General features: G+C 41.4%; 1 protein-coding gene and 1 pseudogene across 1 annotated transcript in view; one reads left to right on the plus strand and one right to left on the minus strand.

Moving 5' to 3' along the window:
- LOC109907046 (inactive dipeptidyl peptidase 10-like) overlaps positions 1 to 7,387 on the minus strand; it is a 33,646-nt gene extending 26,259 nt beyond the window's left edge. Inside the window, exon 1 of the mRNA XM_031794478.1 lies at positions 7,192 to 7,387. Within this exon, the coding sequence (XP_031650338.1) occupies positions 7,192 to 7,230 (39 nt within the window). The 5' untranslated portion in view covers positions 7,231 to 7,387. The remainder of the gene's footprint in view (positions 1 to 7,191) is intronic.
- A 1,232-nt stretch (positions 7,388 to 8,619) lies between these two features.
- Positions 8,620 to 20,349, plus strand: LOC109908210 (rac GTPase-activating protein 1-like; annotated as a pseudogene).
- Positions 20,350 to 21,565: the final 1,216 nt, after the last annotated feature.

The raw sequence follows: 21,565 nt of genomic DNA on the forward strand, positions 1-21,565 counted from the left end.
AACTCACCTTTCATGGAACGTGCACCCTTCCACACAGGTCCAGAGCTCCAGACCAATAAGTCCTCCCCTGATGTGCTCCTTTCTTTGACTGTACAGTGCCTTGCGAAAGTATTCAGCCCCCTTGAACTTTGCGACCTTTTGCCACATTTCAGGCTTCAAACATAAAGATATAAAACTGTATTTTTTTGTGAAGAATCAACAACAAGTGGGACACAATCATGAAGTGGAACGACATTTATTGGATATTTCAAACTTTTTTAACAAATCAAAAACTGAAAAATTGGGTGTGCAAAATTATTCAGCCCCTTTACTTTCAGTGCAGCAAACTCTCTCCAGAAGTTCAGTGAGGATCTCTGAATGATCCAATGTTGACCTAAATGACTAATGATGATAAATACAATCCACCTGTGTGTAATCAAGTCTCCGTATAAATGCACCTGCACTGTGATAGTCTCAGAGGTCCGTTAAAAGCGCAGAGAGCATCATGAAGAACAAGGAACACACCAGGCAGGTCCGAGATACTGTTGTGAAGAAGTTTAAAGCCGGATTTGGATACAAAAATATTTCCCAAGCTTTAAACATCCCAAGGAGCACTGTGCAAGCGATAATATTGAAATGGAAGGAGTATCAGACCACTTCAAATCTACCAAGACCTGGCCGTCCCTCTAAACTTTCAGCTCATACAAGGAGAAGACTGATCAGAGATGCAGCCAAGAGGCCCATGATCACTCTGGATGAACTGCAGAGATCTACAGCTGAGGTGGGAGACTCTGTCCATAGGACAACAATCAGTCGTATATTGCACAAATCTGGCCTTTATGGAAAAGTGGCAAGAAGAAAGCCATTTCTTAAAGATATCCATAAAAAGTGTCATTTAAAGTTTGCCACAAGCCACCTGGGAGACACACCAAACATGTGGAAGAAGGTGCTCTGGTCAGATGAAACCAAAATTGAACTTTTTGGCAACAATGCAAAACGTTATGTTTGGCGTAAAAGCAACACAGCTCATCACCCTGAACACCATCCCCACTGTCAAACATGGTGGTGGCAGCATCATGGTTTGGGCCTGCTTTTCTTCAGCAGGGACAGGGAAGATGGTTAAAATTGATGGGAAGATGGATGGAGCCAAATACAGGACCATTCTGGAAGAAAACCTGATGGAGTCTGCAAAAGACCTGAGACTGGGACAGAGATTTGTCTTCCAACAAGACAATGATCCAAAACATAAAGCAAAATCTACAATGGAATGGTTCAAAAATAAACATATCCAGGTGTTAGAATGGCCAAGTCAAAGTCCAGACCTGAATCCAATCGAGAATCTGTGGAAAGAACTGAAAACTGCTGTTCACAAATGCTCTCCATCCAACCTCACTGAGCTCGAGCTGTTTTGCAAGGAGGAATGGGGAAAAATTTCAGTCTCTCGATGTGCAAAACTGATAGAGACATACCCCAAGTGACTTACAGCTGTAATCGCAGCAAAAGGTGGCGCTACAAAGTATTAACTTAAGGGGGCCGAATAATTTTGCACTCCAAATTTTTCAGTTTTTGATTTGTTAAAAAAGTTTGAAATATCCAATAGATGTCGTTCCACTTCATGATTGTGTCCCACTTGTTGTTGATTCTTCACAAAAAAATACAGTTTTATATCTTTATGTTTGAAGCCTGAAATGTGGCAAAAGGTCGCAAAGTTCAAGGGGGCCGAATAATTTCGCAAGGCACTGTAGCTGCTATACTCTATCTCTGTAATTCTCTCTGTTCTCTCAACACAGTGCACAGTCCTGTGCTGTACAACAGTGGACCCGATCAACATCATTCCCTCTGATTGGGTGTTATGGAAGATATGGAAGAAAAGAGACCCAGGCAGGCAGACACACACAGGTTAATGTAATTTCCCTTCGCTCTTCTGATTCGACCACAGATATTGTTTTGATTTCAAAATCCTTCCCTAATTACTACTGCATGCAACACTCTGCTGAAACATCCCCTCTAATGGGATGCACCACCACATGAAGCACATCAGATAGAGCGGGAGAACCCTGTGCATGCTGGCTGGGGGAAGAGGGAGTTATGTCAAAGTTGCAAATGAGACACAGATACAGGAGACGGGAAGATAATCTCAAGGGTGGAAACACACAGTCACCATATTCTGGGTGGGTTTCAATAATGGCGACACTACATCTGAGGAATCAAGGATTCAGCACAGCACTGATTGCCAGAAGAGGTGGACAGGTGAGGGGTTAGATTGACATGTGAATATCACCAGTGCACACTTTTTGGTGACCCGATAAAAGGAATCAGGACAATAAAACAACTGCAATGTATAATACACTGCTCTGTGAGCCATCCATCCGAGAGAGAGTCAAGAGGAGCCTATGATAAAGCTTTGATGATGCTGTCAGTCAAACCAACCCACAGGCAGTCTATACTCTAGTCTATAGACTAAATGGAGCTTCGTACTGTATGTGCAACCAAACATGTATCTCTTGGGGGGAGACCTCTGCAAACATTTGCAGTGCTGACTACGTTTGTAGCGTCAGTGAGAGATAACAGAGTTCCCCTCCCACCATGGCCAACAGACAGAGCAGACCGAGGGAATTCCCCTCAACCAACCAAATAGGATCGGTACAGTGTGCAGCTGAACAAGGTCCAGCGGGAAACAATTCATAGAAAGCGAGCAGCCGGTAAAATGGACTTGAGATGGGTCACTAGAAAGCCTCTCTCCCCACAAATTATGACACATCCTTGTGTAATCCCTGGTCCGATAACCTGACCCCTTCTTCATTGAGAAACTCAACTAACGGTTACAGATAAAACACATGCTGAAACACATACTGTATGTAGACTGTAATCAAAACACCTTAATTGTATGGTTGGCTACAGACTTTAAAAGGGAAACCACACAAAATAGAATTGCTCAATTTGCTCCCAATGCACCAGAGGTAGTTCATAAATTAGACTCTGGGGATCTCCTTGTCTGTCTGTCTTTGGAACATGCGGTGAAAATAACACAATAAATCATCGGGAGCAGAATCACAGCTAATGAAGCCATTGTTGAGACATGCTGACTGACTCTCATCTACATATCCAAATCCCACCAGCTACATAATTCTGCAGCAAGCAATCACTAGTAACCAGAAAGAAAAACAAGATGTACCAAGACATGATATTTGACATGACATTTGAAGATCAAGCAAGCCAGTCAACCATTACATTTTAAGAGACAAAACTGTAATAGGAACTATTTTTTGGAAGATACAATAAGCCTACCAGCATCTTGTTTTAACGACTCACTGTAATTGATCGCACGGGACAAAAGCAGATGAACCATTAACACATAACTTTTATTTGAATGCATTGCCATGTCAATATCTCTTTGGTACCTCAGTTAAATAGTAGCCATTATGAAGCAGTTTCCCACTTTCTGACTGGTTTAAATAGATATAACTGGGGTGATGTGCAAGGACCTCAACAGCACTGCCAGTGCTCCGCTATAAACTTCAAAGGATTTGAAAGCTGTATCGCCACGCCATGATTGACGTGACCTTTTGGATAATAAAATGTAAATAAACACAGTGCCGCCATATATGCCACCATTTATTTGGCAGAATTTTCTCACTTGCCTCTCACATCCTAAAAGGTTGTAGGTAGTAGGCTTTGGATTTGGGTTGAGGAGGATGCCACTTTTGCCCTAATATCATATACTCAGCAGCACCTGCCACAGTTGCATGGAAAAATCCACTGCTTTAAGCCTCCTCTGCTGTGAGCCCTGCAGCCCTTTTCTCTATTCCCTTTCATGCATCCCACCAAGCAATAGCAAATGACTGTACAAAAAGGCTCTCAGTACACTATATGGCTGCTGAACCTATCCCACTCCTCTACATAGCTGTGTCCGCCCTGGAGAGAAGGGAGTGTGATACTGCTGTAAACTATGAGGGAGAGGAGAAGTACATAAAAGGGATGACAGGTAGTCTAGCGGTTAAGCGCGTTGGGCCAGTAACTGAAAGGTCGCTGGTTTGAATCCCTGAGCTGACTAGGTGAAAAATCTGTTGGTGTGCCCTTGAGCAAGGCACTTAACACTAATTGCTCTGGAGAAGAGCGTCTGCTAAATAATTGATATGAGAGAGAGGTGCATGTTCTGACACAGGACTGATACAGTTGAAGTCGGAAGTTTACATACACTTAGGTTGGAGTCAATAAAACTTGTTTTTCAACCACTAACAAATTTCTTGTTAAACTTTAGTTTTGGCAAGTCGGTTAGGACATCCACTTTGTGCATGACACAAATCATTTTTCCAACAATTGTTTACAGACAGATTATTTCACTTATAATTCACTGTATCACAATTCCAGTGGGTCAGAAGTTTACATACACTAAGTTGACTGTGCCTTTAAACAGCTTGGAAAATTCCAGAAAATTATGTCATGGCTGTAAAAACTTTTGATAGGCTAATTGACATCATTTGAGTCAATTGGAGGCGTACCTGGGGATGTATTTCAAGGCCTACCTTCAACCTCAGTGCCTCTTTGCTTGACATCATGGGAAAATCAAAAGAAATCAGCCAATACCTCAGAAAAAAATATTGTAGACCTCCACAAGTCTGGTTCATCCTTGGGAGCAATTTCCAAACACCTGAAGGTACCACGTTCATCTGTACAAACAAAAGTATGCAAGTATAAACACCATGGGACCACGCAGCCGTCATACCACTCAGGAAGGAGACGCCTTCGGTCTCCTAGAGATGAACATACTTTAGTGCGAAAAGTGCAGATCAATCCCAGAACAGCAGCAAAGGACCTTGTGAAGATGCTGGAGGAAACAGGTACAAAAGTATCTATATCCACAGTAAAACAAGTCCTATATCAACAAAACCTGAAAGGCCGCTCAGCAAGGAAGAGGCCACTGCTCCAAAACCGCCATAAAAAAGCCAGACTATGGTTTGCAACTGTACACAGGGACAAATATTGTACTTTTTGGAGAAATGTCCTCTGGTCTGATGAAACAAAAATAGAGCTGTTTGGGCATAATGACCATCGTTATGTTTGGAGGAAAAAGAGGGACGCTTGCAAGCCGAAGAACACCATCCCAACCGTGACGCACGGGGGTGGCAGCATCATGTTGTGGGGGTGCTTTGCTGCAGGAGGGACTGGTGCACCTCATAATATAGATGGCATCATGAGGAAGGAGAATTATGTGGATATATTGAAGCATCTCAAGACATCAGTCAGGAAGTTAAAGCTTGGATGAAAATGGGTCTTACAAATGGACAATTACCCCAAGCATACTTCCAAAGTTGTGGCAAAATGGCTTAAGGACAACAAATTCAAGGTATTGGAGTGGCCATCACAAAGCCCTGACCTCAACCCTGTAGAAACTTTGTGGGCAGACCTGAAAAAGCATGTGCGAGCAATGAGGCCTTACAAACCTGACTCAGTTACACCAGCTCTGTCAGGAGGAATGGGCCAAAATTCACCCAACTTATTGTGGGAAGTTTGTGAAACCTAACCGAAACGTTTGACCCAAGTTAAACCATTTTAAAGGCAATGCTACCAAATACTAATTGAGTATATGTAAACTTCTGACCCACTGGGAAAGTGATGAAAGAAATAAAAGCTGAAATAAATCATTCTCTCTACTATTATTCTCACATTTCACATTCGTAAAAGAAAGTTGTTTTCCAAACTGACCTAAAACAGGGAATTTCTACAAGGATTAAGTGTCAGGAATTGTTAAACTGAATTTACATTTATTTGGCTAAGGTGTGTGTAAACTTCCGACTTCAACTGTAAATTCCTTGTTTAACCTACAAAATGTAATGGATCAATTCTAAATTGTTGGGAGACATAAAACATTCCCCACTGACCACTTCAGACAGGAAAATATACCAATGCAACCTAACACAGCACTGCCTAAAAACAATGTTGTTGACAGTCTGACACATGATTTGTAAACCAAATGAATAGTGCAGCTCTGAACTGAAAATGCCGTCACGGCTGAATTGTTGCTGTCGCTGAGAAGGTAATGGGTATTCTTAATTAGACTTGGCAAGGCTATAAAGTACTGCTGTAGTGGAGATGGAAAGCATATCGCAACACTAACTAATATCCAGGAGCAATGTATTTCTCTGATTATTAATTAAAAACAGTATGTATGCAGCTATCAGCAAGTGTCCACCAAGAAGCAACCAACTACAGTCACATTTGGTTACTTTTACATTTCTGGAGCGTCAGCAATTCTGCAACCTATTGACAGCCTGCAAGTAGAGATAGCTACATGCAAAAACTGTTGCAACTTCTCTGTTTGAATAGGCTCACAGAGCTGCTGAATGACCATGCAGTGGACATTATTCAGTACATGGGGGGAAATTAATATGACATTAAAAACAGTGACAAAAAGTGTGAAATGAAAATGCTGGTAAAATAAGGTCTGGTGTTAAATAAGTCAACTTTGCTATTCAGATTTTAAATCAACTTAATTGAGGCTATACACTTCACATAATTACAGAATACATTTGATTGTCCATCACCTGCTGCAAGTTGTGTGCCTCATTCACACTTCGATTGCAGATCTCTCTTTATCCACCTGCTGTGGGCTATAAATACATTTATAAAGTAGGCCTATATGCCCTTTGGCATGGGTAAGCCATGACTACAGCATTTTAATTGCTATAACCGCAACCGACACGCAGTATGACTTGTTTTAAAATATAGCCTACATAATTTAACTGAATCAGTTTACCAACAACAACAAAAAATCACTACATCAAAACAGTTTGCGATAGAAGAGGGGAATACCGGTATTGGGGTTACCACTGCGACCACTGCAGTGCACACAGAAGCTTGTTCAAGAGATGCCTGTATTGATTAGATATATTAAGTACGAATAAAAGAGCACAAAGGAAAGACAGATATTAATTGATAATCACATCATGTTGATTTAAATGTAAAAACTATTTCTGACTGGTCACAGAGATATAAAAATAAAAAACAGGCGCATTTAGACTATCCTTCAAATTCATACGCTCACATGTAGACACACGCACACCTCTGCGACTGTAATGTTATCGCCATGCTCATCAGAGAGATTTATGCAATGAGATAAACGCAGATCCTGCTCTATGATAAAAAATTCAAAAACAATCCTGGGAACATAAAAAAAAAAAATACGAAACAATATTTAGTAGAGCCATTTACCAGGTCCGTGCCCATGTTCTGTTGAGTAGTGGCAATCATCTTTGCTGTCTTCAACAAGCTTCTTCCTGGAATTAAATCATGCTCCTTTCAGCAGTTGATCTGGATGAATGCACTTGCGATGTTCACAAGTTGTCCAAATAAAAATGCTCTCGCTCTCTTTCTCTCTCTCTCTCTCCTTCTACAGTATCTCCGCGGGAGGGAGTGTATGTGTGTGTGTGTGTTCTGTTTATGGCCATTTGCTTGCTTCCTCACTGATTACAAAGTAATCAGATTACGTTACTGAGTTTGGCTAATCCAAAAGTTATGTTATTGATTACAATTTTGGACAGGTAATTGTGCCGGTGGAAAGTAACCTACCCAACCCAGTTGATAAACTCTGAAATTAATCAAGACACAGTCGTAACCTCTGGCTCAGCAATATTCTATGGCTGTAAGTAGTCATGTTGGAGCAACACATATGCCATGTAAATCACGGTTCTGACTAGATGGAGCACAGCTATGACCGGGAGTGACTTTTCGTAGCAGGGGAGCATTTTAACTAACCTTTATCCTAAACTTAACCTAATTATCCTAACCTGCCACGTTAATTCCCCTAACCTGCTACGAAAAAGTAACTTCTAGTCAAAACCATAAATCACAGCTACTGAGTTCAAATAGCCTAATAATGATAGAAATATCAATATGTTAATATGATATCAATCAATATGATATAACAAGAATGAGAATTCATGTTAATACTAATGCTCAATAATTATTGTCATAATATTCACCATTATAATGTAATATGGATTAGATTTTCCCAGATGTTCATAAATATTTCACCCATTTTATTCACTCTTGTATGCTGCATTTGAAGCTGATTTGAGTTTTGCGTTTTCCCATGAGAGAGAAGCTAAATGACTGCTCTGTGGGGAGGAAAGACTGGCCTGGTGGATACTGGATCAGAGCTAACATCAGTCGTTTAAATGAGGCAGTCGTCACTAGTTACCACAACCACAAGGCATTAACGCCACCTATTTAAAAATGTATCTTCATAAAATCTGATTTTAAACCCAACCACACTGTTAACCTTATGCCTATACTTAAATTAAGACCAATCTTTTTTTTTTACAATATAGCTAATTTTTACATTGTGGCTGTGGTAACCGCCATGTGCGCGTTGATTTACAGCTAGGTGAAAAACGTCAGTTGATATTCATTGGCTAGTGGGTAAATTTGAAATGCAACGCGCCTGCCTTGCTTCTTGTACACACTTTCAGGAGTTTAGTGTGAGATAACCCAAACAAAAGAATAACAAACTTGATCATCCAGTGCAAAAACAGAGGTCAAAACATTTGGCTGTGCAAAGATTTTTCTGTTTTGTCTGCCTTTTTTCATTAGTGTGGTGGACTCAAACGGTATGTAGTGGCAGCTAACTTTAGCATGCTAGTAGCTAACTGTTAGCTTTACAGTAGTTTTTAAAATTACACATCACCAGCAATGTTGGCTAGCTACTGTAGCCAGCTAACGTTAGCGTCTGAGCTAAATCTACTGTTGCTTTCCTTCCATCTAAATTGTATGTTGTATGTGCAGGTTTTAGCTAATTTGGGTGATTTATGTGGCAAATTTGGTTTGCTAATATTGGGAAATTGCATCTTTTATTTATTCTGTGCTATTTTTTGGATTAGGAAAAGACAGTTGATCTGTTCATCATAGTTGGCTATGATGAATTATCAGCCAGGGTTCACCACCACCAGACACTTTCGCCCATCCGCAATTAGCCTGGGGACGAGGTTATTCACCTATTGACATTTAGCAAACTTATTTTCAGAGGTTTCTATGTGCCCTTATTTTTCTCAGAAGATGGACGCTCCTGTGTTAAACCTACACAGCTTGTTTGACAATCTGCGGTCTCATGTTGACATACTCAATGAGAGCATTGAACCCCGTAAGTAATTGTATTTAATTTGATTTGACATGGAGATTAATAGTATAGACAATGCTAGACAATATATATTCAAAGCTACCACACCTTTATTGTGCATTTTCTCGTATCAGAGTTCATCCAGATGGCCCTCAACTTTGAGGACTGTCGTCGTAGATGGCTCAGGTTTGAGCAGGACCTAGGGTCCTACAAGGAAGTGCTTGCCAAAGCAGAAACTGAGAGGGGAGCCCTGGAAGTCAAACTCAATGCTCGCAATCAAGTCGACGTGGAGAGCCGCAGGCGCCAGAAGGCAGAGGCTAACTGTGAGAAGTTGGTGTGTATTCACAGCAAGTCTAATTCATATTTTATTTTATTCTCGTCACTGGTACCCTCAGACTGGTTCACTCTTCTCTGAAGAAACTGTTGAATGGCTTTAAACAACTCCTCTCACCTTCCTTCTCCCTGCGTTCTGTTGCGTTACAGGACCGTCAGATCCAGCTGATTCGGGAGCTTCTGATCACTGAGGGCTCCAGCAACAGCCTCCAGCTGAATGAAGAGCAGCGTTCTGCTCTGGCTTTCCTCAACGCTCGATCTCAGGCAGCACGAGCCAACCTTAACACCAGCAAAAGTTAATGATCCCTTGCTAGTGTCTTGCTCCTCTTCCAGAGTTTGAAAGCTTATCAAAGCATTTTCTGTTACTATAACACTTCAGATGTTGATATGTTATTTCATTTTGTTTTCCATAGATTGCAGACCATAGATGAGTCTGCCTCCATTTTATCAGACATCAGACATCAGCTACGATAAAACAGATGACTCTCTGGTAAGCTTGTATCTTTGTCTTGTCTAAATTCTTGAGCCTCTGAATCATCAATTATGTTACTCATAGCCAAACCATTAGCAGGGAGAAGGGCTAAGACAACCAATACAATATGTAATTGAGACGATAATGTGCTATATACACTACATGACCAAAACAATGTGGACACCTGCTCATTGAACCGCTCATCCCAAAATCATGGGCATTAATATGGAGTTGGTCCCCCCCTTTTTGCTGCTATAACAGCCTCCACACTTCTGGGAAGGCTTTCCACTAGATATTGGAACATTGCTGCGGGGACTTGCTTCCATTCAGCCACAAGAGCATTAGTGAGGTCTGGCACTGATATTGGGCGATTAGGCCTGGCTCGCAGTTGACGTTCCAATTCATCCCAAAGGTGTTCGTTGGTGTTGAAGTCAGGGCTCTGTAGGCCGGTCAAGTTTTTCCACACCGATCGCGACAAACCATTCCTGTATGGGCCTTGCTTTGTGCATGGGGGCATTGTCATGTTGAAACAGGAAAGGGCCTTCGCCCAAACTGTTGCCACGAAGTTGGAAGCACAGAATGTCGTGTGCTGTAGTGTTAAGATTTCCCTTCACTGGAACTAAGGGGCCTAGCCCGAATCATGGAAAAACAGCCCCAGACCATTATTCCTCCTTCACCAAACTTTACATTTGGCACTATGCATTTAGGCAGGTAGCGTTCTCCTGGCATCTGCCAAACCCCGATTAGTCTGTCCGACTGCCAGATGGTGAAGGGTTCATCACTGCGTTTCCACTGCTCCAGAGTCCAATGTCGGCAAGCTTTACACCACTCCAGCCAACACTTGGCATTGCGCATGGTGATCTTAGGCTTGTGTGCGGCTGCTCGGCCATGGAAACCCGTTTCTTGAAGCACCCGACAAACAGTTATTGTGCTGATGTTGCTTCCAGAGGCAGTTTAGAATTTGGCAGTGAGTGTTGCAACCGAGGACAGACTATTTCTACGCGTTACACACTAGGTGGTCCCGTTCTGTGAGCTTGTGTGCCTACCACTTCGCGGCTGAGCCGTTGTTACTTCTATACGTTTCCACTTCACAATAACTGGGGCAGCTCTAGCAGGGCAGAAATGTTGCATGGCTGTGTTTTAAATTTTAGACACCTGTCAGCAACGGGTGTTGCTGAAGTAGCCTAATCCACTCATTTGAAGGGTTGTCCACATACTTTTGTGTGTATATATAGTGTATTTGCAATAATGAACCCGTTCCGTTCGTTTGATTAACCATTCCAGGACTGGGACTCATCCATCATGAGAACTGTGCGGCTGAAGAAACGTGAAAAAAGGGTAAACAAAGTGTATTGGATGCAAAATATTTGCCAGCCATTTCTTGAACATCTATGTGTGGAGTTTTTAAGATGTTAGCCCTCTTCATTACAGCGCTCTACCTCTAGAAATTTCACTGACGGCCCCCCAAGTGCTTCCAAAAGGTCTCGATCAACAGGCAGAACGTCTGACAAGGTAAAGATTTTAGTTTAATTTCTATAGATAACTGAGAGCTGTTACTCAATATACTGTTGAAGTTTACAGTGACTTGACTGATGTTATGTTTCATGGTCGTAGGGAAATGAGTCTCTTGTGGCCAAAACCACAGTGACCGTGCCTGCTGACGGAGGACCCATCGAAGCCGTCTCTACTATTGAGGCTGTTCCCTACTGGACCCGGAGCAGGAGAAAAACTGGTAAGAGCTTTTACTCATTTACTGTGGATTTGATCAACTTTAAAATGGAGGATTGTATTTTACTCAGCGTTAGTATTGTATGTTGAAGCATGATAGGATATTCAGTTGGAAAGATGCAGGCAGCTAGGCTATATTAGTTTATCCTTGACAATGTGACAAATGTATGTTCATAACTCATCAGAACTGCATTGTCAGACTCTGATCTGTATTTGACCTTTGTCTGTCTGTCCTGTCTAGCTACACTGGAGTGGGACTCTGAGTCAGACAAGTCTGAGGATGTCATGCCCAACCGGCCAGAGAGCGACAGCAGGCCTCAGGAACCCAGGGCAACGGGAGCGTCCGTAATCACAAATTTGTCTCCAAAGCGGTAGGAATGTAATTTGTTTTCAGACAGAGAGGGTTAATGCATGGGTGACTTGAGATTAATTTAGCAAGGCAGAAAATGTTGGTTCTTATTTTCGAGTTAAAAGCTTTATTCTACCGCATGCACAGGTAATCAAGCCTGAGTCATGTGTGCCTTGTGGCAAGAGGATCAAGTTTGCGAAGATCTCCCTGAAGTGTCGTGACTGCAGACTGGTCACCCACCCAGAGTGTCGTGAACTCTGTCCCCTGCCATGCATCCCCATCCTGGGTGGCACTCCTGTCAAAATTGGAGAGGTAAGGGGAAAATTCCATTGTACTTCTCTTCTTGTATTCCAATACTTTTATTCTGATGTAAATCTGTTTTTCTTCAAAGATCTCATGAGTTTAGTTCAGTGGGATAAACATTCTCTTTTACTTTTATTTCCTTCCCAGGGCACACTTGCAGACTACGTCTCCCATGTCCAATCTCCCATGATTCCCTCTTTGGTGGTGCACTGTGTCAATGAGATTGAGCAGAGGGGCCTACATGAGGTGAGTGTTTTTGTCTCAATCTCACACTGGGCTGAATCATTACTGCCTTTTATGGCTTAGTTTGGGCGGCAGGTAGCCTAGTGGTTAGAGCGTTGGGCCAGTAACCAAAAGGTTGCTAGATCAAATCCCAGAGATGACAAGGCAAAAAAAATGTTGTTCTGCCCCTGAACAAGGCAGTTAATCCACTGTTCCTAGGCCGTAATTGTAAATAAGAATTTGTTCTTAACTGACTTGCCTAGTTAAATAAAGGTTAAAATATAATAAAAACAATTAGTTTATACAGTAGAATTTATAGCTTCTGTATTTCACGCTTTCTAAGGCTTTAAGTTTCACCATGCTCTTTTCACTCCCAGACCGGCCTCTATCGGCTGTCTGGTTCTGACCGCACAGTGAAGGAACTGAAGGATAAGTTCTTGCGAGGGAAGACTGTCCCGCTGCTCAGCAAGGTGGAAGATATCCACTGCATCACTGGCCTCCTCAAGGACTTCCTAAGGAACCTCAAAGAGCCCCTCCTTACTTTCCGCCTCAACCGCACCTTCATGGAGGCTGCAGGTAGGTGTTGGCTCTATAGCGATAAAACAACTTTATCAGTCTCTGGTTTGTTCGGCCAGTGGTCGACTGAATAAAGGTGTCTTTTGGTTGTTTTGCATAGCCATTTTGTGTTGGGGCACGCTGAATGTTTTGGTTAGTAATAGTTAATGTGGTATATTTCAGTGTTCATTCATGGTATTCTTAGTCACCAGTAACTATAGTTACTAAGTCTATGCAATGTCACATTATTCCTCTACAGTAAAACATTTTTTTCCCCTGCTACTCAATTTCTGTGATCTCTACATTGCACTCTTTGTCCTCAGAGCTTGTGGATGAGGATAACAGCATTGCCCTGATGTACCAGACCATCAGTGACCTGCCACAGGCCAACAGAGCCACCCTGGCCTTCATGGCCATTCATCTCCAGAGGTGAGCATCTGCTGTGCATTTAACTATGAGCTCTGCTTACTCACTTAATTGTATATGAACAACCAAGCCTTTCTTGACATGTCTTGTAGAAAGAGGCCATGCTTGTTGCATTCTGTGACGGGTGTTTTTCCCTACATCCTTATTGACCACCATAAACTCTTTCAGGGTCATGCAGTGCCTGACCCAGAGCCCATGACAATCATACAGGACACCAAACGCCAGCCCAAGGTAAGACACATTACAACAACACAGCTCTTGTTTTAATTGGCAGTATTTCTTCACAAAAACACATGGGCTGCAAAAGTGACAGTTTGCCATTTTTGTTCAAAAACAATGTCTTAGTTGTTAGATCGGTTTTGCCTGCTTGGAAGATGACGACGCAATAGGCTATAATTCGTTTCAATTCAATACAACTGTATTTTTCCCCTCATGAGTGATTTATAGTAGTTATTGTTTTTCTATTGTTACCCAGGTTATTGAGCGTCTGCTGGGCCTGCCGGTGGAGTACTGGAGCCAGTTCATGATGGTGGACCTTGACCAGCTGCAACCTGATCACATGATCATCAAGAACGCTAACTATTATACCCCTGACCAGAAAGGTGAGCGAGTGCTCGATTCCAGGATGTATCACATCCGGCCATGATTGGGAGTCCCATAGGAAGGCACACAATTGGCCCAGCGTCTCCGGGTTTGGCCAGGGTAGTCATTGTAAATAAGAATTTGTTTTTAACTGACTTGCCTAGTTAAATAAAAGGTTACACACACCTCATTGACCAAAAAGTTATATTGTGCATTTACATATGTCCCCATTACCAGTAAAACATAATTAAAACCTATTTCTTTCACTTACTTGCTGTTTCGTTGTTCATTTGTTTCCTTGTCAACCAGGATTTGTATGGAATGCCGTTTGGGTCTTCGCATGTCAAAAAACATGCATGTCAAATAACCTTGTTGACCAATCAGGACCTGAATATGACTGCACGTCACATAATTTAACGTGTTCAGTCATTTTTAAGTAGTTATTACACATTGATTGCACTATCACTCATATTTCATATGTCACAACGATTCATCAATGCGTATTTTATGATACTGTTAAAGTTTTCTCGCGCACCTACAGGGCTGGTCAGAAATAAAAGCTAGCTAGTTCATGGATGCAAACAATGTTCTTCCCCAAAAACATAGCAAAACGAAATCTGTTTTAGGAGCTATAGTTGAAGTCTGAGGTTTACATACACTTAGGTTGGCGTTTTCAACCACTTCACAAATTTCTTGTTAACAAACTATAGTTTTGGCAAGTCGGTTAGGACATCCACTTTGTGCATGACAAGTATTTTTTTCCAACAATTGTTTACAGACAGATTATTTCACTTATAATTCGGTGGGTCAGAAGTTTACATACACTAAGTTAGTTGGCTGTGCCTTGAAAAATCTTTGAAAATGCCAGAAAATTATGTCATGGCTTTAGAAGCTTCTGATAGGCTAATTTACATCATTTGAGTCCATTGGAGGTGTACCCGGGGATGTATTTCAAGGCCTACCTTCAAACTCAGTGCCTCTTTGCTTGACGTCATGGGAAAATCTAAAGAAATCAGCCAAGACCTCAGAAAACAAATTGTAGACCTCTGGTAAATCCTTGAGAGCAATTTCCAAAAATCCTGAAGGTACCACGTTCATCTGTACAAACAATAGTATGTAAGTATAAACACCATGGGACCACACAGCTGTCATACCGCTCAGGAAAGAGATGCTGTCTCCTAGAGTACTTTGGTGCGAGAAGTGCAAATCAATCCCAGAACAACAGCAAAGGACCTTGTGAAGATGCTGGAGGAAACGGGTACAAAAGCATTTATATAAAAGTAAAATGGTTTCACATCGACATACCCTGAAAGGCCGCTCAGCAAGGAAGAAGCCACAACTCCAAAACCGCCATTAAAAAAAGCCAGACTACAGTTTACAACTGCACATGGGGACAAAGATTGTACTTTTTGGAGAAATGTCCTCTGGTCTGATGAAACAAAAATAGATCTGTTTGCCTATAATGACCATCGTTATGATATTAGGAAAAGGGGGAGGCTTGCAAGCCGAAGAGCACCATCCCAAACGTGAAGCACGAGGTTGGCAGCATCATGTTGTGGGGGTGCTTTGCTGCAGGAGGGACTGGTGCACTTCACAAAATAGATGGCATCATGAGGCAGGACAATTATGTGTATATATTCAAGCGACATCTCAAAACATCAGTCAGGAAGCTTGGTTGCAAATGGGTCTTCCAAATGGACAATGACCCAAGCATACTTCCCAAAGTTGTGGCAAAATGGCTTAAGGAGAACAGTCAAGGTATTGGAGTGGCCATCACAAAGCCCGGACCTCAATCACATAGAACATTTCTGGGCAGAACTGAAAAGGCGTGTACGAGCAAGGAGGCCTACAAACCTGACTCAGTTACACCAGCTCTGTCAGGAGGAATGGGCCAAAATTCACCACAACTTATTGTGGGAAGCTTGTGGAAGGCTAGCTGAAACGTTTGACCCAAGTTTAACAATTTGAAGGCAATGCTACCAAATACTAATTGAGTGTATGTAAACTTCTGACCCACTGAGAATGTGATGAAAGAAATAAGTCTCTCTACTATTATTCTGACATTTAACATTCTTAAATAGTGGTGATCCAAACTGACCTAAAACAGGGAATTTTTACTTGGATTAAATGTCAGGAATTGTGAAACTGAGTTTAAATGTATTTGGCTTATGTGTATGTAAACTTCCGACTTCAACTGTATATAGCTAGCGGTCATCTGAAATAATCCATATATATATATATATATAAGACAGTTATTTTTTATTTAATGGTGGTCGGACCTATCTATGTGAAGCTAGCCACAATAGTGGACTTTGCGATTAGCTTTCAAAATAAAAGTATGTCATTGACAGTGATGCAAATGAATACGAATAGATCAGGTTGCAATGTTATATAAAATCAACAAAACACAATCAAAAGACTTTGTTAATTTGACAAATCTGTTGAAATCACACTCTGTATAGTACTTTAGAATTCCATTGGGGGCATACTTATTTCACTGTACAGCCTTACCTATGGATTGTGGATCAATGACATGGGGTATCAGTCAGCTCATATTGTGGGACTCTGAAACAACTGTGAATTGAGCCACATGTATTGGAAAACTGTTCCAGAAGGTAAAACAATACTGCATAGATGTTTTGGAGTCTGATAACTCTGAGGAGGACATTGGGAAAACATATATTGGGTATTGAGTAGACTGATACCTAAGGATTGGGGATCATTGAGGTAAAGCTGTACAGTGCAATATAAAAGTCAGTAGACACAATAGGCTGACTGGGTAGGTGATTTCACACAGTCCTGCAATAAGAGCTACAATGCTAATATTTGCGATGCAGCTTGCTGGCTGCTTATAACGTTAGCTTTGGGCAACAGGGTTAAGTAGCTGGCTAGCTATGTATTTTCATGAACTGAAGTTCAATTTCAATAGGTCGAACAACAAGTAGCTACCTAGCTAATACTTACTCACAAGGATTCCTAAATCATTGCAAAAAATAATGAAAATGACTGCAGTTTTTACTGGTCATTGTTTTCAGGCTGGTTGTATTGTTGCTAGCTAGATACCAAGCTAAAGCTAGCTAGCTACCCCAGAAGTTGCAGTCAAACAAATAATGCTTCATTACCAACGCGGTATTGTAAACACATCGTTTGTGGCCGGTGTTTGCTTGTTTACAGGCTTTTTTTTGTACAGCTTTGACAGTGCTACTAATAGTAGTGGTGGCGCTTGGCTTGCACGTGCAAATGCAGAACGCACAACACAACATTCTATAATAGAACTGTGTTATTTGACGTGTCAAATTAAAAGCTTATTTTAACGTGTCAAATAGTGTTATTTGACATGTATATTTTTCAACACGTAAATACCCAAATGGCGTTCCATAGTTGGTCGTGAAGCTATTACTGTGTAACTCTGGTAGGAAAACATCTGAAAAATAGCACACTTGGTAGTGTGTACTGGTGCTCGACCAGTCACGAAAGCCAACATCACCCACGACAGAGAACGGTTGATTTTCAAGGGCAATGAATTTCATTATCTTGGCTTTAATGGATTTCGCCTTTGAGTTGTCTCGCTGAAATTTTCTTACTCTTTCAAATGACTGCTAGGTTAGAAATTCTGTGTAGCGTCATTACGTCATGTACCTACGTTTTACATAGGTATGCACGTCAGCTTTGACATTGGTTTTGCACATCATCGTTAAACTAGACATCGGGGCGATACCAATGTTGGCATTTTTAGCTAATTTCGGCCGATTCCAATATGTTCACCGATATAGGATGCATCCCTACAAATCTCTATTAGGTTCTTGTGTTATTATGTTGAAGATTTAAGGATTTTAATTTATTTATAAGAACTAATGAAAATATACAGCTTGGTAACGTAATGTGACTAATGTTGACTGTGTTAATATTGTTCCAAGTGAGCATGCTGGGTCCCCTCACAACTCCAGAGCACCACCAGATGAACAAAACCCCGTCCTCCAGCTCCTTGGGCCAACGCATGAGGTCCACCCTGAGCAAGACCACGCCCAAGTAAGCACTCTGTGCTGTCATGCATTTAAATTATTCAGCATTTTGTGTTGTAGGTCACTGCAATGTGTATGAAGATCCTGTCTGAAGGACTTGAGTTGTCACTAGTCTCGAAGCAAACACCATTGGTCTATAAACCTGACAGTCTGGAGTACATTTTCACCTAATTATCAGCTTGTAAAGGTGAATGACATGAGTAAGTTTTTCACCCAAGTCTTAATTCACTTCCTTATAACTTTGGTTTCTGTTGACTAATGCTAATACTGCCTGACTAATATGTGTGTGGTGTTATAACTTTCAGATTTGGGAGTAAGAGTAAGTCTGCTGTGGTAGTGGGAATCCCCAGTCGCCCAGGAAACTTCTTTGCATCTCCGCTCCTCAAGTAATCCAAAGCAGCCGCAGGGCAGCTCTATTCACCTAATGGGAAATAAATGCAATACCTAGCAATAGATTGATAAACGTATATATTTTTTTTAAATTTTACATGACTGAGACTAATGCTTCCACAGACGCTGTAAACACCTATTTTGTGTTTTTATATTTCAAAATGCTACGGTTTTAGTATATAACAGGATATTTTTCCAACCAAAAGGGAAGGTCTCTTTTGGAGCTCTGATTTAAAAAATTAAAAAAATAAAAGATTAAATGTTAAATCAAGATTTAACATAACCTCAGGCAATGAAACCTACTAGGTTTGTAGATACAATGAGGTTTGCGGTATCTTTCTGTGATTTATTTACAAAGAATGTTGAACATTGGTTGAGAATACACACGTCTGAAATTTGGCAGGTGATTGTCTTATATCTAACACGCAATTTAACTTGCACATTACCAGTTAGAAAACAACATTCCATAGAGCTTTTTATGCCGAACTTGAATGGAGTTATTATTGCATGTGGCATTTAAAAAAATATTTTCCTGTTAATTTATATAATCACCTTTCGTAACGTCTACATGCTTAAGCAGTTTGATTGTACATGTTTCACTCAATTTGTCTTTTACATACTCAAGACTAGCCACAGTGTAGTAATATTAATTTGGCACATTTGATAAATGTCTGCAGCATTCTTTAGCAATAATCAACTAACTTTAAGGTAACCATGCAGCTGTATGCTTGGTGACTTGAGCAAATTTTGCAACTTGAGGATACATTTGAAAGAAATTCACCTTCCCTTGTTTCCTTTCCTGAGTGTTCTAAAAATATAACTTACAGTATTGGCCAATATGACTGTTTGCACAATGGGAGGTTGGTTCTGACTAATGTTCTGCACCTCTAACTGCATAGAACGCTTGAATGTTGCATCAGAGAACCAGAGTGTAGAAATAGTGGCATTTCAACAAGAACGTCAAATTTGCTTTGATCAAAGATTTTTGTGGACCAGTATTTCAAATGGTCTTTGTTTCATTATTGCATTTTCTGGTATTGCTGAAAACTTGAACAAAAGCACATGATGGTATACAGATCATTTTGAAGGCAGCAGGGGACCTGTCAGGTCTCTGCTCTACAATGTGTTCTGTTACACCAATCTTGACACTAGCTCCCAGGAAGGGAAAATGTCATTCTACAGTGTTAGGAATGAATTGGTCCTAGATGACATGCACAGAAACACTGTACAAGTAGGTCTACTGCATGAACTGCCTTTTTACATGCCTGGAATAGTAGTGTTGAGAAATGTTAAAGAGCATATGAATTTGCCTATGAACATAACAGTAAGCTATTGCATGAAAAGGAGTTTATATCAAAGCATTTGTTCCACATTTAGAATATCTGTCAAGACTGGGTGTTCTCTGAACAATGTTTCATACAATGAAGTTTTGGTGTGTGTGCTTTGAATGAGAGACTGTTGGAGAGAACCAGCACACTGGGTGCTTGATGATTAGTGGTCCTGTTCAGAAAGTTTCCCCTTGAGCCAGAACATCCTATTAGAAAGTGTGCAACATCAGAACTCGGGAATTGGCCAGAGGAGTGTTCTGGAAGGCAGAGTCTGAACCCCGCTTCTCCAGGATGGGAATGCCATTAACGTGACGCAGTAGGAACCAGACAAACAGAGGAGATGGCATACTGGGGACCCTTCATCACAGACGAAGCAGAGCCAGAGTCCAGACCACTGCATTATCTCCCCAAGGTAGTTAGGGTGCTGGCTGTCACCCCACAGCCCGCTCTGGATGCACTTTCCCTGGGGAGGCTGGATTGAGGCTATTCCCTGTGTAAATTAATATACTATAAAATGAACATACAAATACAGGAAGTTTATTCAATGTTTTGAGAGTGGTCGTGACTCCTGTTTACAGCACTTTGTAGTGAGAATGCATCCATGAGGATTATAAAAAAGTCAACCTCCCCTAAGGAAGCCCACCAGGCTGACTCGCAGCATTATCTGGGTCCCCTTTGAAGAGCCACTTGTGATGGCCTCTGTGACAAAGGCACGGCTCCATATCCCCCAGCCCAGATAGTCCCTCAGGCCCAAGGGCTCATCTCGCTGCTCACTGTTCAGCATGAGGGTGGGCAAGCGCGTCAAACACCCAGACAACTGAAAGGTAGAGGAATAAATAATTGACTAAACCATTGGTAGAATAGATCAAAGATGTCTAAATATGTTTTACATGTCAAGATTATGCACCTACTCAACAAGACCTTCACCTGGGACCAAAATAGAAGAAAACATTTGCAAAAGAGTACTGTATACTATCAGTGTGCAATGTTAACACTAATTTATGTTCTCTCCCATTTGGGCACAACCCTGATATCAGTGGCTATCCTAATCTCATAAATTTATAAGGAGCAAATAAGACTGAGCAGTGAGTTAAAGTGGATTCTCTAATGGGCTACATCGGGTTGCTTAAGGATGATGGAAATCACTGCTACTGTGGCTGAGTGAGAAAAATAAAAGTCGGTGACCATAATAATTCAAAGTACCTTGAACATTCCAGTACACAAAGAATATCCCTGGGCTGTCTCACATGGTTAAACCTGCGATCCTGGCCGTCCTTCACGATCCGCATGAAAAGGAATGTTCCAAGCCTGCAGAGGTTAGAACATGAGTACCGTTGTCACATTATCCCCAGCATTATTCATTAACCCAACCATAACGACTCACAACCATAAAGGGTTCTGCAACACTGTTGGCCTTAGCCTTGGCTAAGACTGCTGAACTGATACACAACTTTGTTGAATGAAAAGCAAATCAGCAGAGAACACTAAAGCTCTGCAGGTGTTTATAACTGTTTTGTTCTTCTCCACTGATGGGATTGGAAATTAGGTCACAGGAGGCTGCTGAGGGGAGGACGGCTCATAAAAATGGCTGTAATAGAGTGAATGGAATGGTATCAAACACATGGAAACTGTTGAAAGTGATATCATTCCATTCATTCCTTTCCAGCCATTACTATGAGCCTGTCCTCCCCAATTAAGGTGCCACTGGCCACCTGTGCACTAGATTGGAAACCCTTTCACCCCGACTCTGTCAAGCTTACC

The sequence above is a fragment of the Oncorhynchus kisutch genome, linkage group LG17 (assembly GCF_002021735.2).
Source record: "Oncorhynchus kisutch isolate 150728-3 linkage group LG17, Okis_V2, whole genome shotgun sequence".
NCBI lineage: Eukaryota > Metazoa > Chordata > Actinopteri > Salmoniformes > Salmonidae > Oncorhynchus > Oncorhynchus kisutch.